A 12,186-nucleotide genomic window follows, 5' to 3' on the forward strand; every position below is an offset into this window, starting at 1 on the left:
AAATTCTTTTGGAGTTTAACTCCTCCCATCCCAATTTCCTCCTTTCCCTGTGGGGAACCTCCCAGAAAAACCCAGAGTCTCTCCCTGGCTGATCCAGAGGGGTTTTTTTCCTTCTCCAGCTGAGATCCAGGGATTTTCCTTCTCCAGCTGATGCCATTCCTGGGAGCTGTTTGCTGAGAGGACTGGGAACAACAGGAATTCCGGGAAAAATTGGATATCAGGGAAAATTTCCCCCCTAAAAAGCACAGGAAGGGCACTGGAGGGATTGAAAAGCTGGAAGTGACACTTGGGGACATCAGTGGTGGCCTTGGCAGCCACCTTGGGAATATGACTGGGTTGGATCTCGGAGGGTTTCTCCAACTCTGGAATTCCACTTTCCCAGTTTCTGCCCTCCCCAGGACACAGGGAATTATTTTAACCCTGCATGTGCTGGTGGCTGAAGCTGCCATGGGAGAGCAGAGCCACCCTCACCCCAGGACCAGTGGGATTTTCCATGGTTTTCCAGGCAGGCGTTGGGAATGGCATGGCTTGGGATCAGAACAAACCAGCCTGATGTGATTCCTGCAGGCCTTGCCCCAGGAATAAAAACCAACCCACAAATGCAGGAATCCCACCTTTTCCTCAGGAAATGGAGTTTCCAGGATGCAGCTCCACATTCCTAAATTAATCCTCCTTGGCCCCAAACTCGGGAATTTGATCCTGGTTTGGGCTGGGATCATTTCATTGCCTGTTTCTAACTCGGTGAGCCAGGGTGGTTGTTCCTAAGCAAACCCAGGGGCTGGATTGGGATTTCCAATTTTTTTTTTTTTCCCAATTTTTTCCCCATCACCCAGGGCTGATTCCAGCTGGGAATTCCGTGCTCTGGAGCAGCTCAGCATTCCCTGATCCCATTTCTGATCCCGTTTTTGGCCTCCAGCTGTGCCAGGGAGGGTTTGGGTTGGATTTTAGGGAACATTTCTCCATGGAAAAGGAAGGAGGATGTGGAGGCTGCAGATGTTTCCAAGGGGCCGACAGGATTTGTTTGGATGGGGTTTTTGGTGCTGCAGGGAATTCCTGGCATCTTTTCAGGGCACTCTGCAACCTCCAGAGAGCTGCAGATTTGATCTCACAGCACAACCCAAACCCCATTGGATGGGCAGGGAATTTTAGGGAATTTCAGCAGTTTCCTCATGGGAAGGGAAAGTGATGTTCCTGCATTATGTTTTAAAAACAAAACAAACAAAACAAACATTAAAAAAAAACCCTTTTTGTGTCATCTTTGTGTCATCAGCAAATCCGGGTGTTTCCAAATTCCCACCCGGAATTTTGTTCCTTCTGTTCTTTTGTTTGGCTCCAACAAAAGAATTCCAAAGGAAATGTTTCATCCAGGAGGGAAAAAGCTGGAAAAATCCAGCCTGGTGGAGAAATGATGGAGCCTCTCCTGCTGCACCAGCAGATGGAAAAATTAAAGGGAAATAAAAACCAAACCTCCCTTGGGTTGGATGAGAAGTTGGAATTTTCCCCCTGGAAAAGGACAGGTCCCCATTCCCGGCTGGACAAAGCCACATCCGCCCCACTGGGATGACAAAACTCCTCAGGGTAGGAATCCTCCAGCTCAAATCCTTCCAAGAGCAAAATCTTGGATTTTACAACCTCCCTCCTGCTCCTTTCAGCTGCTCAGGAAACTCAAAATGTGCTTTTTGCACCTTTCACACATTCACTGATAAAATCAGGAGTTTTCATCCCAAAACTCCAATTTTGTCACCTCACCCAGGGCTGTGGCTTCACTCTGGTGACCCCTGACTCTTCCCAAGTCACCAGCACAGGAATTTTGGCACTTGGACAACAAAAAACCCAATGTTTTGTTTGCAAAATCAGCCAGTTCAGTGATTTTTCACAGAGCTGAGAGAGCAGCAGTGTCAGGAACAATCGAAATTCCCTTTGGGAAAAGGGAAAAAATCAAACCAAACCCTCCAACCACATTCCCTATGGATCCTCTGGCTGGGGAAATCACACCCTGAAAATTCCCAATAGAAACAACCAAAGTGCCAAGCACTCAAATCCAAAGATTCCCTCAGAATCAGTGGGGTCTCACCATCAAAAAAATATTCCAGATTGGGCAAAAAACTGAATTTATCCCCCCCAAAAAAATCAACATTTCACCTTCTGGTCTCAAAGGGATCCTAAGCAAGAACAAGGAATTGGTGACTTTGGGGAAGAAAATCCCAAGGTGGGATTTGAAGGAATACCAAGGGTGAAGATGTGGGAATGGGGAATATTCAAGCTGGCTCTGCTGCTGCCAAAAACTGCAGGTTTAAGAGGAGCACTAAAAAGAAATAAATTTTATGCAAATTTTGCAGAAAACCAATATCAGAGCCACCGAACAGCCTGTGGTGCAAGGCAATTAATTGCAATTAATCACAATTCTTACCAGAGGAGATAAGAGTTTCTGAAATGCTCTGATAACGATTTTTTTTGGCTGGAAAACAACAATTTCTGTGAAATCTAACAGTTCAGTTACAACAGAACTTTTATTAAAAAATCCCTTCTAGAGCAGAGCAGCGATTTCCAGACTCGACCACAGCAAAAACCCCGTGTTTTATAAAAAATAAAAACCAAAATGAGCTTGGAGCTGCACTAAGAAATATCCATTTTGATCAAAGACTTGGGGTAAAATCCATTAATTTTATGTTCTGACTTGAGAAACCCAAAAAAAGCAGAGAACCTCCTGCACCATTCTGGATCATTCTGGATCATCACAGAACGCACGGTTTTTAGGGAAAAAACCTTGGTTTCCATGGAGCAAGGGCCATGATTCACAATTCTTTTTGTGCCATCCAGCCTCCTGCTCGTTTCATCTATCCCAGATCATCCTCCCTTTAGGAGAGCTGGGCAAACTCTGCCGCAATCCAAACCTCCGTGGGATAATTTGAGGACAATCTGGGATTAGAATTGTGCAAGACCGGAGCACAAACGTGTTTTTCTCCCCTTATAAGGCCAAATTTCAGCCCTGCAGCTGCTCCAAAGGGGGGCCGAGAGACCCCCAGCCCCTCCAGGAGAGGATGAGCGCCCATCCACGCTGGTTTTATTCCCAAATCGCACTCCCGAAGGGCGCCCACATCACCCAGCACGCGTGTCCAAAAAAGCCCCGTGGCTTTCCCAGCCGCTCAGGCCTTGGGATCAAGCCCTTGGAAAAGCCAACGTGTCGCTGGTGAGCCAGAGAAATTTCAAAACCATCTGGGTTCCTACGTGTCCCAGGCTTCCAGGAGCTCGGCGTCGGGGCCTCACCGACAGCAACGGGCACGGGAGAGGGGCAAAGGCGGCGTGGCCGCTCCTCGGCTCCCCCAGGGAACGCGGGACGGAGCCGGGAACCCTCTTTGACCCAGGATGGAGCCGGTGAAGGCTCCGCTCCCCGCCGAAGGGCGGGATGAAGCCGGTAAATCGTCTTTTCCCCGGGGAAAAGTGCGATGGAGAGGTAACCCTTTGCTTCCCAGAGAAGGGCGGGATGGAGCCAGTAATCCCCCCTCCTACACACACACACTTCTGCCAGGGACAGGGCGGGATGGAGCCGGGAACCCTCCTCTCCTTAAGGAAGGGCACGATGGAGCCGGGAACCCTCTTCTCCTTAAGGAAGGGCACGATGGAGCCGGGAACCCTTCTCTCTTTAAGGAAGGGCACGATGGAGCCCGTCGCCTTCCCCTCTCCAAAGGAAGAGCGGCATGGAGCCAGTAATTTCCCCTCTCCTAGGGAAGAGCTGATTGAAGCCGCTCGCTTTCCCTTCTCCCAGAGAAGAGCGGGATGGAGCCGCTCGCCTTTCCCTCCCTCAAGAAGAGCGGCATGGAGCCGGTAACCACCGCCCAAGTCGCAGGGAAGGGCGCGATGGAGCCGCCCGCCCTCACCCCCCGGCCCCGCCGCTTACCCGTGCCCGGCTCGCCGCTCTCCCCGCGCCGCCTCTCGCCCATGGCCGGGGCTCGCTCGGGGCCGTCCCTCAGGCCGCCCTCATGGCCGCCCCGCCCGGCCCCGGCGCGGCGCCGCTACCGGGCCGGCGGCATGAGGCGGCGCGGGGCGGCCGCCGCCATCCGCCGGCCCCAGGAAGTGGAAGGACAGAGCGGGCGGGGGAGGAGGGAAAAGAGGGAGGGAGGGAAGGAGGGGACGTGGGGCGGGAGCGGAGCGGAAAAAAACAGAAAGTGAAAACTGAACCGGAAAGACAGCGAGGGGCCGCCCGCGGGTTTTCCTCTTCCCGCGGTCACCGGCCGCTGGCTGGCCGGAGCTGGCCTGTCTTCTTCCGTCCCTCATTGCTGCTCCCCCGTTGTCAGCTCCCGGCTCGGCCATCGGTGTTTGCCGCTGGTGGGGATCTTGCCCCAATCTTGCCCTCTCTTCCTCCTCGATCACCTCAGCCCCTCCATGCCTGACTTCAGCTCTCCCCGCTGCCCCTTCCCTCATCCCCGCAAAGCACTGGCAGACACCCCTTTCTCCTCCTCAGTCCTTCCCCATCAGTGTTTTCCCTTTTTTGGGTCTTCTCTCAGTTCCCCCCAATTCCCTTCCTGACCAATTCAATGTTTGTTCAGCTCTTTCCACTGCCCCTTGCCTCATTCTTCTGCTTTGAGCTCTCATCTCAGTGCCTTCCCCAGAGCCATGTTTTGGACCTTCCCTCAGTGCCCAAACTCCTTCCCTTGTCCCCTCACATCATGGCCAGAGCTCTTTTTCTCACCGCAGTCTTTCCCCCTCAGTATTTTCCCTTTGTGTTCCTTGTTTCGGGCCTTTCCTCAGTCCCAAAATTTCTTTCCTTAATCCCTCACACTTCGCATGATGGCCAGAGCCCCCTCCTTCCCCTCAGTCTTTCTCCCTCAGTATTTTATCTCAATCCCCTTCCTGATCCCCTCTGCCCCTCCATACCTGACCTCAGCTCTTCCCACAACTACTCAAGGACAAACTCTCTCCTTGCTGGGCTGATCTGGGCAGATTCCAGGTGGTGCAGAAAAACTGAATTATTTATCTTCTTTTTCTGCTTAGACATCCATTTCCATGTGTGGCTGTGTGGCCTGGAGCCATCCTATGAGGGACTTCGGGGGTATCCCAATCCATGGGGGACAAGGGGACATCGGGAACAGGGATGGGGCTGAGGGACACAATAATGGGGTGAGGAGGTGAGGGAAGGGGATGAAGGGATAAAGAAATATGAGGAGAAGGTCCTGAGGGGACCAGGGAAGGGGTTTTGGGGGGATTGAGGGAAGGACTGAGGTGAAGGAAGGGGTTTAAGGAATGATGTGAGGGGTGAGGGAAAAGGGACAGAAGGGATAATGAAATTATGGGGGGAAGGCCCTGAGGGAAGGGGCTGAGAGAAGAGCCAAAATGAGGGGCTGAGGGGATCAGGAAGGGGATTGAGGGCAGGGATTTTGGGGAGATTGAGGGAAGGCTCTGAGAGGCAAGGACTGAGGTGAAAAAGATCCAAAACGAGAAACTGAGGAAAAACCCTGGGCCAGAACCCATAAAAAATGATGGGGAAAGGCCCTGAGGGAAGAGTCAAAATGAGGGGCTGAGGAAAAACACTGAGGGGCAAGGAGTGAGGTGAAGGAAGGGATTTAAGGAATGATGTGAGGGAATGAGGAAAGATCAAAACAAAGCTCTGGGGAAGGCACTGAAGTGAGGGAAGGAGACTGAGAGGATGAGGGTGAGCAACACAGAAATGAGGTGAGGAGATGAGGGAAGGGGCCAGAATGGATAAAGAAATATGGGAGAAGGGCCCTGAGGGAAGGGGCTGAGGGGATCAGGAAAGGATTTTGGGGGGATTGAGGGAAGGCTCTGAGGGGGAAGGACTGAGGTGAAGGAAAGGACTCAGGGAATGATGTGAGGGGTGAGGAAAACAGGGAAGAAGAGGAAGGGGTCTGAGGGAAGATCCAAAATGAGAAACTGAGGAAAAACACCGGACCAGAACAGATAAAAAATGAGGGGAAAGGTGCTGAGGGAAGAGCCAAAATGAGGGGATCAGGGAAGGGGTTTTGGGGAGATTGAGGGAAGGCTCTGAGGGGCAAGGACTGAGGTGAAAGAAAGGACTCTGAGAATGGTGTGAGGGGTGAGGAAAACAAGGAATGAGAGGAAGGGGTCTGAGGGAAAATCCAGAATGAGAAACTGAGGAAAACCACTGGGCCAGAACAGATAAAAAATGATGGGAAAGGTGCTGAGAGAAGAGCCAAAATGAGAAACTGAGGAAAAACCCTGGGCCAGAATAGATAAAAAATCATGGGAGAAGCCCCTAAGGGAAGAGCCAAAATGAGGGGCTGAGGGGATCAGGGAAGGGGTTTTGAGGGGATTGAGGGAAAGCTCTGAGAGGCAAGGACTGAGGTGAAGGAAAGAATTTAAGGAATGATATGAGGGGTGAGGGAATGAGGACAGATCCAAAACAAAGCTCTGGGGAAGGCACTGAAGTGAGGGATGGGCTCAGAGCAGGAGAAGACAGAGAATGAGGGTGAGTAACACAGAAATGGGGTGAGGAGGTGAGGAAAGGGGATGGAGGAAGAAAGATGGGGGAAGGCCCTGAGGGAAGAGCCAAAATGAGTGTCTGAGGAGATCAGGGAAGAGATTTTGAGGGCATTGAGGGAAGGCTCTGAAGGGGAAGGACTGAGCTGAGGGAAGGGGTTTAAGGAATGATGTGAGGGGTGAAGGAAAGAAAGAACAAGAAAGAAGGAATGAGGAACAAGGAATGAGAGGAAGGGGACTGAGGGAAATCCGAAATGAGAAACTGAGGAAAAACCCTGGGCCAGGACAGATAAAAAATTATGGGGGAAGGCCCTGAGGGAAGGGCCTGAGGTAAGAGCCAAAATGAGGGGCTGAGGAAAACTGCTGGGCCAGAACAGATACAAAGTGATGGTGAAAGGCTCTGAGGGGATCAAGGAAGGGGCTCATTAAAGTCCCTCCTGATGGTTCTGAGTTGCCTCACCCCAGTATTGAACCCTACATGGAGCAGAAGAAGCCGAGGATGATTTTTAGGCTGCACCAGGCTTGGCAGAAACACCAAAAACGCATCCAACAGCGAATGTCGCAATCGACTTTGGAGAGGGAACAGGGAGATCTGGATTGCCCAACCTCTTACACAAGGGGATTTAGGAACAGCCTGTCCTGAACGCTGGGGCAAAGGCTGTGTTTGGCTGAGCGAGGAGCCTTGGAGGGGATTCCACCTGGCGTTCCTTTTGGCAACGGGATCCACGGTGCCGAATCCATGATAAATGGTTCATGGAGAGGCTGATCCCTGCTCCTTGCTGAGCTGTCTCCGTGCTCAGTGCCCAGGCTCTGCTGTGGCTTTGCTGATCTTTGCAGCCAAGATTGGCAAACAAATTGAAACACAAGGAACAACAATGGGCCAGCTCACTTATGAGTCACTTATTCGCCAAATAAGTCAGGAACGTGCCCTTGCGGGTATTTCACCCACCCTGAGAATTTGCTACAGCAGCAGCAGAGTGCAAAGTGCTGCTGCCCAGTGAAAAAAATGAAGTCAGGAGGAAGCAAAAGTGATTTTTTTTGGGGGGGAGAACAGCATTTATAGCAGTTTTTATAGCATTATTCATTTATTATAAATTATTAAATTTTTTCTTTATTTTAAAATTTTTATTTATTTATTTTTATTTCTTTATTATTATTTATTTATAGCATTTATCACAGCAAATTTGCCAGATCCATGGGTTTTTCTAGCTCCTTCTGGCAGATAAAAACCTGGAATTCTTGCTGAGACAAAAACATGTTCCTGGTTGTCCTTAAAAGGGGAAAAATCCACAGCCTTGACCTAAGAGGTGTGAGGAGGTCTCTGTGATTTTGGGATATCTCAAGAGTAGATCTGCAGTCACAACATCCAGGTTTCCACCTCCAGTGGGATCATCCAGTTCAGTGACCCAATGAAATCCAAATATTTTAGCGTTGGGAGCTACTTCTGGGGAGGAAATGTAGAATTTCAGCTCCTTTTTCAATGCTTAGAAAAACCAAGGATTCCAAGGAATTTTATCCATCAGCACTTCTGATGGTTCGGACTGGATCATCCTAAAACTCTTTCCCAATTATTTTAATTCTAATGAATTTTGTTCCTTTTGCTGAGGAGGGGAACTGGAGCCTCTGGAGGTCAGAGCCCATTTTAAAGTGGAGTTTCTCTGTCCCTTTTTGGTGCCTCATGACTTTTTTGGGTGGTGACAAGCCAGGCCCGTGATGTCACCGTGGTGGGGACCCGGTTCCTGGCAAGGCTTCACTTCGGCTTCTTCGAAACCCTGACTCATAAGGTTCTGGTGTGCTTAAATGTGAATAAATGTGAACTTAAAGAAGCCCTTTGGAGTTTTATTTCCCTCTTTTATTCAGAAAAAAAAACAAAAAACAAAAAACAAAAAACAAACAAAAATCGGAGTTATTCTGTTGGTTGTTCCATGAAGGAAAAGAGTTGCAATGGAATGACTCAAGTGGGAGGTGGGAGCAGCAGTTCCTGATGACATCAGGGTAAAGCAAATCAATTTGTTAATTATTGACTGTGTGGGGCAGTGCCAGGAGCCCAGGGTGAGAACACAACCCGCAGACCAGGAGAGGATCCTTCTCCTGCCCTGGCTCAATCCCAGCAATTCATGGAAAAGCTGAATTCCTCTGCTTTTCTCTTATTTATTCCCATGGGAAATGCTGATTTTTCCTCCTATTTCCTTATGCTCATGGAATGGTTTGGGCGGGAAGGGACCTAAAGCATCTCCTGATTCCACATTCCAGGGGTTTTTCCATGGGCACCTTCCACCATCCCAGGTTTTCCCAGCCTCACCTTGGACTCCTCCAGGGACGAGGCAACCTCAGCTTCTCTGGGAATTCCATTCCAAGGCCTCACCACCCTCCCATGTCATTTGTCACATCACAATTTGGGTTGGTTCCCCTTGATTTCCTAAAATTTCTGATCGTTTCTGTCTCTTCCGTCAATTTTTGAAGCCAATTTTGACAACAAGCAGTGATTTCTCACCACTTTTCTCCATAATTTGTGATTTTCTACTCATCAGCTCAAATGGAGAAAAATTTGTTCCCCCCAGTTCTGCTTTGCTTTCTCTAAAGGGGTGTCAAACCACAAAACAAGAGGCATAAAATGCAAAATCTGGACCTTTTAACCCAAATTTTTACTTTATTCCACACCAACGCCAAGGTGGGTGTCAACCCTTACCCCATTCTTGACTCCCTCAAAAAAAAACCTCATTTAATCTCTACGATCTCACAGCAAATTTTATTTTATTTTATTTTATTTTATTTTATTTTATTTTATTTTATTTTATTTTATTTTATTTTATTTTATTTTATTTTATTTTATTTTTTTATTTATTTTATTTTATTTTAATAAATTAAATTAAATTAAATTGTATTAAAATTTTATTTTATTAAAATTGTATTATATTAAAATTTATTTATTTATTTATTTATTTATTTGTTTTATTTTAGGCCCAATTTTATTTTATTTCCCCTTTAATTTTGTCAATTCTGTCCAAAAAAATTGTGAAAATAATAAAAAAATACCTCACGAAAGAGCATTTTTGGTGCTTTTTCATGGGATCTTCATGCAGTGCTCACAACCCAGTTAAATTTTTTTGCTTTTTGGTTTGATTTATTCTTGGTTTTGGTTTTCTTTCTTAGCAATTTTGGCATCTTGCGCCTTCAGAACCCCCGGTGCTGCTCGAGGGGTGATGCCAAACATCTCAAATCGTTCTGGTGCCTTTTTAAGTCAGACCTAAAGTTAAACCAGCCCTGAAAAAAGGCTTGAACTAAACCCAAGCTTATTTGAATTTAGTGGTGCAACTGTTAAACCACAGAGAATCCTCAGGAAATGACTCAAAGGTGACAAGGAAGGCAGAAAAAAAAAAATTCTCATTTTTTTCAAGTCTCTGTCATCCCCATCCCCCCCCCCCCAGCTATTTTTCACCAAAATTCTCAATTTCATCTCTTCATTCTTAAAAAAAAATAATTCCTGCTGCTATTTAGCTGATAATTTTGCAATATCAACCTGAAGGTTTCTAAATGTTGGGTTTAAATATGAATTATTGCCATTGATTATTGCTCTTTACCAGGTACAGCTGGAGCCAGCAGAGACAAGCTCTTTCCAAAAGGTTTGATCCCGGAAAAAATCTTGGAATCATGGAATGGTTTGGGTGGGAAGGGACCTAAAACTCCTCCAATTCCATGGGCAGGGACACTTCCACCATCCCAAATTTCTCCAAGCACCATCCAACAACTCCAGGCATGGAGCAGCCACAATTTCTTGGAAAAAAATCTCATTTTATTGAGAGATGCCAGCCTGGAAAAATCCTGCGATTCTGCCTTGGCAGGATGGAGCAATTGCAGTTTTTATGGAATTATTACCATGGATTTTCCAGCTCCAACATTGTGCTGACCAGAATGGATTTAGGGAATTTCATCCTCCTGCAGGGGCAAAATTGGTATTTTCTCCAAAATGGATATTTTCTCCCAAACTGGTATTGTCTCCAAAATGGATATTTTCTCCAAAATTGGAATTTTTATGAGAAAAACATATATGAAAAATCCATATAGGAAAAATCCTCCATTTCTCACTTGGCAGGATGGAGCAATTGCAGTTTTAATGGAATTATTGCCATGGATTTTCCAGCTCCATCATTTCACACTAGAAGTTTCCCACTGGATTTATGGAATTTCATTCTCCTGCAGGGGCAAAATTGGTATTTTCTCCCAAATTGGTATTTTCAGGAGAAAAACGTACATGAAAAATCCATATATGAAAAATCCTCCGATTCTGCCTTGGCAGGATGGAACAATTGCAGTTTTAATGGAATTATTGCCATGGTTTTTCCAGCTCCATCATTGTGCTGACCAGAATGGATTTAGGGAATTTCATCCTCCTGCAGGGCCAAAATTGGTGTTTTCTCCAAAATGGATATTTTCTCCCAAATTGGTGTTTTCTGGAGAAAAACATACATGAAAAATCCATATATGAAAAATCCTCCATTTCTCATTTGGCAGGATGGAGCAATTGCAGTTTCTATGGAATTATTGCCATGGATTTTCCAGTTCCCTCATTTCAAACCAGAATGGATTTATGGAATTTCATCCTCCTGCAGGGCCAACATTGGTATTTTCTCCCAAATGGATATTTTCTCCCAAATTGGTATTTTCCAGGAGACAAACATGGACTTTTCCATCCCAGCAGGGACCAAGGACAGGGTGGATTTTTATGTTAGGAAGTGAAGTCACTGCAGATTAGAAAGTGACAGAATTTTACAATTTTTTCCCCCTAAATAAATGGAATTCCCTAAAAAAAAGTAAAAATGAAGGAATTCCGCAGGATCTTTGCTTGGAGTAGCAGCTCTCCCTGAAGAGAGAGTCACCCCTGCACCCCATCCCAGTGCTCCCAGTACCCCCTGCACCCCATCCCAGTGCTCCCAGTAACCCCTGTCTGCACACACCAGTGCTCCCAGTAACCCAGACACACGCCAGAGTCCCCATTACCCCATCCCCACACACACCAGTAAGCCCAGTATCCCCTCCCCAAACCCACTGGTTTTCCCAGTACCTGTTCCCCATCCCAGTTCCCCTGCTCCCCCATCTCAGTCCATCTATTCCCCCATCCCAGTACCCCCAGTACCACTGTTCTCCATCCCAGGCCCCCCGTTCCCCATCCCAGTACTTCCAGTCCCCCATCCCAGTTTCCCCCAGTCCCTTTGTTCCCCAATCCCAGTATCCTCAGTCCCCCTATTCACCCATCCCAGTACCACCAATACCCCTGTTCCCCATCCCAGTCCCCGTTTCCCATCCCAGTCCTCGCAGTTCCCCTGTTCCCCCATCTCAGTCCCCCATTTCCCCATCCCAGTGCCCCCAGTCCCCCCATTCCCATCCCAGTCCCTCCGTTTCCCATCCCAGACCCTCCGTTTCCCATCCCAGTACCCTGTTTCCCCATCCCAGTCCCTCCGTTTCCCATCCCAGTCCCTCCGTTCCCCCATCCCAGTCCCTCCGTTTCCCATCCCAGTCCCCCCGTTCGCCATCCCAGTCCCTCCGTTCCCCCATCCCAGTGCCCCCAGTCCCCCCGTTTCCCCATCCCAGTGCCCCCGTTTCCCCATCCCAGTGCCCCCAGTCCTCCCATTCCCATCCCAGTGCCCCCGTTTCCCCATCCCAGTGCCCCCAGTCCCCCCGTTCCCATCCCAGTCCCCCCGTTCCCCCATCCCAGTCCCCCCGTTCGCCATC

At 48.2% G+C, this 12,186-nt stretch overlaps 1 protein-coding gene across 3 annotated transcripts in view; it reads right to left on the minus strand.

Moving 5' to 3' along the window:
• TASOR2 (transcription activation suppressor family member 2) overlaps positions 1 to 4,029 on the minus strand; it is a 47,995-nt gene extending 43,966 nt beyond the window's left edge. For all 3 annotated transcript variants that reach the window (XM_036401567.2, XM_036401565.2, XM_054514867.1), the window contains exon 1: positions 3,899 to 4,029. In XM_036401567.2, the coding sequence (XP_036257460.2) occupies positions 3,899 to 3,941 (43 nt within the window). In that variant the 5' untranslated portion in view covers positions 3,942 to 4,029. The remainder of the gene's footprint in view (positions 1 to 3,898) is intronic.
• Between the last annotated feature and the right edge of the window lie 8,157 nt (positions 4,030 to 12,186).

This window comes from Molothrus ater, chromosome 5 (assembly GCF_012460135.2).
Source record: "Molothrus ater isolate BHLD 08-10-18 breed brown headed cowbird chromosome 5, BPBGC_Mater_1.1, whole genome shotgun sequence".
Taxonomy (NCBI): Eukaryota; Metazoa; Chordata; class Aves; order Passeriformes; family Icteridae; genus Molothrus; species Molothrus ater.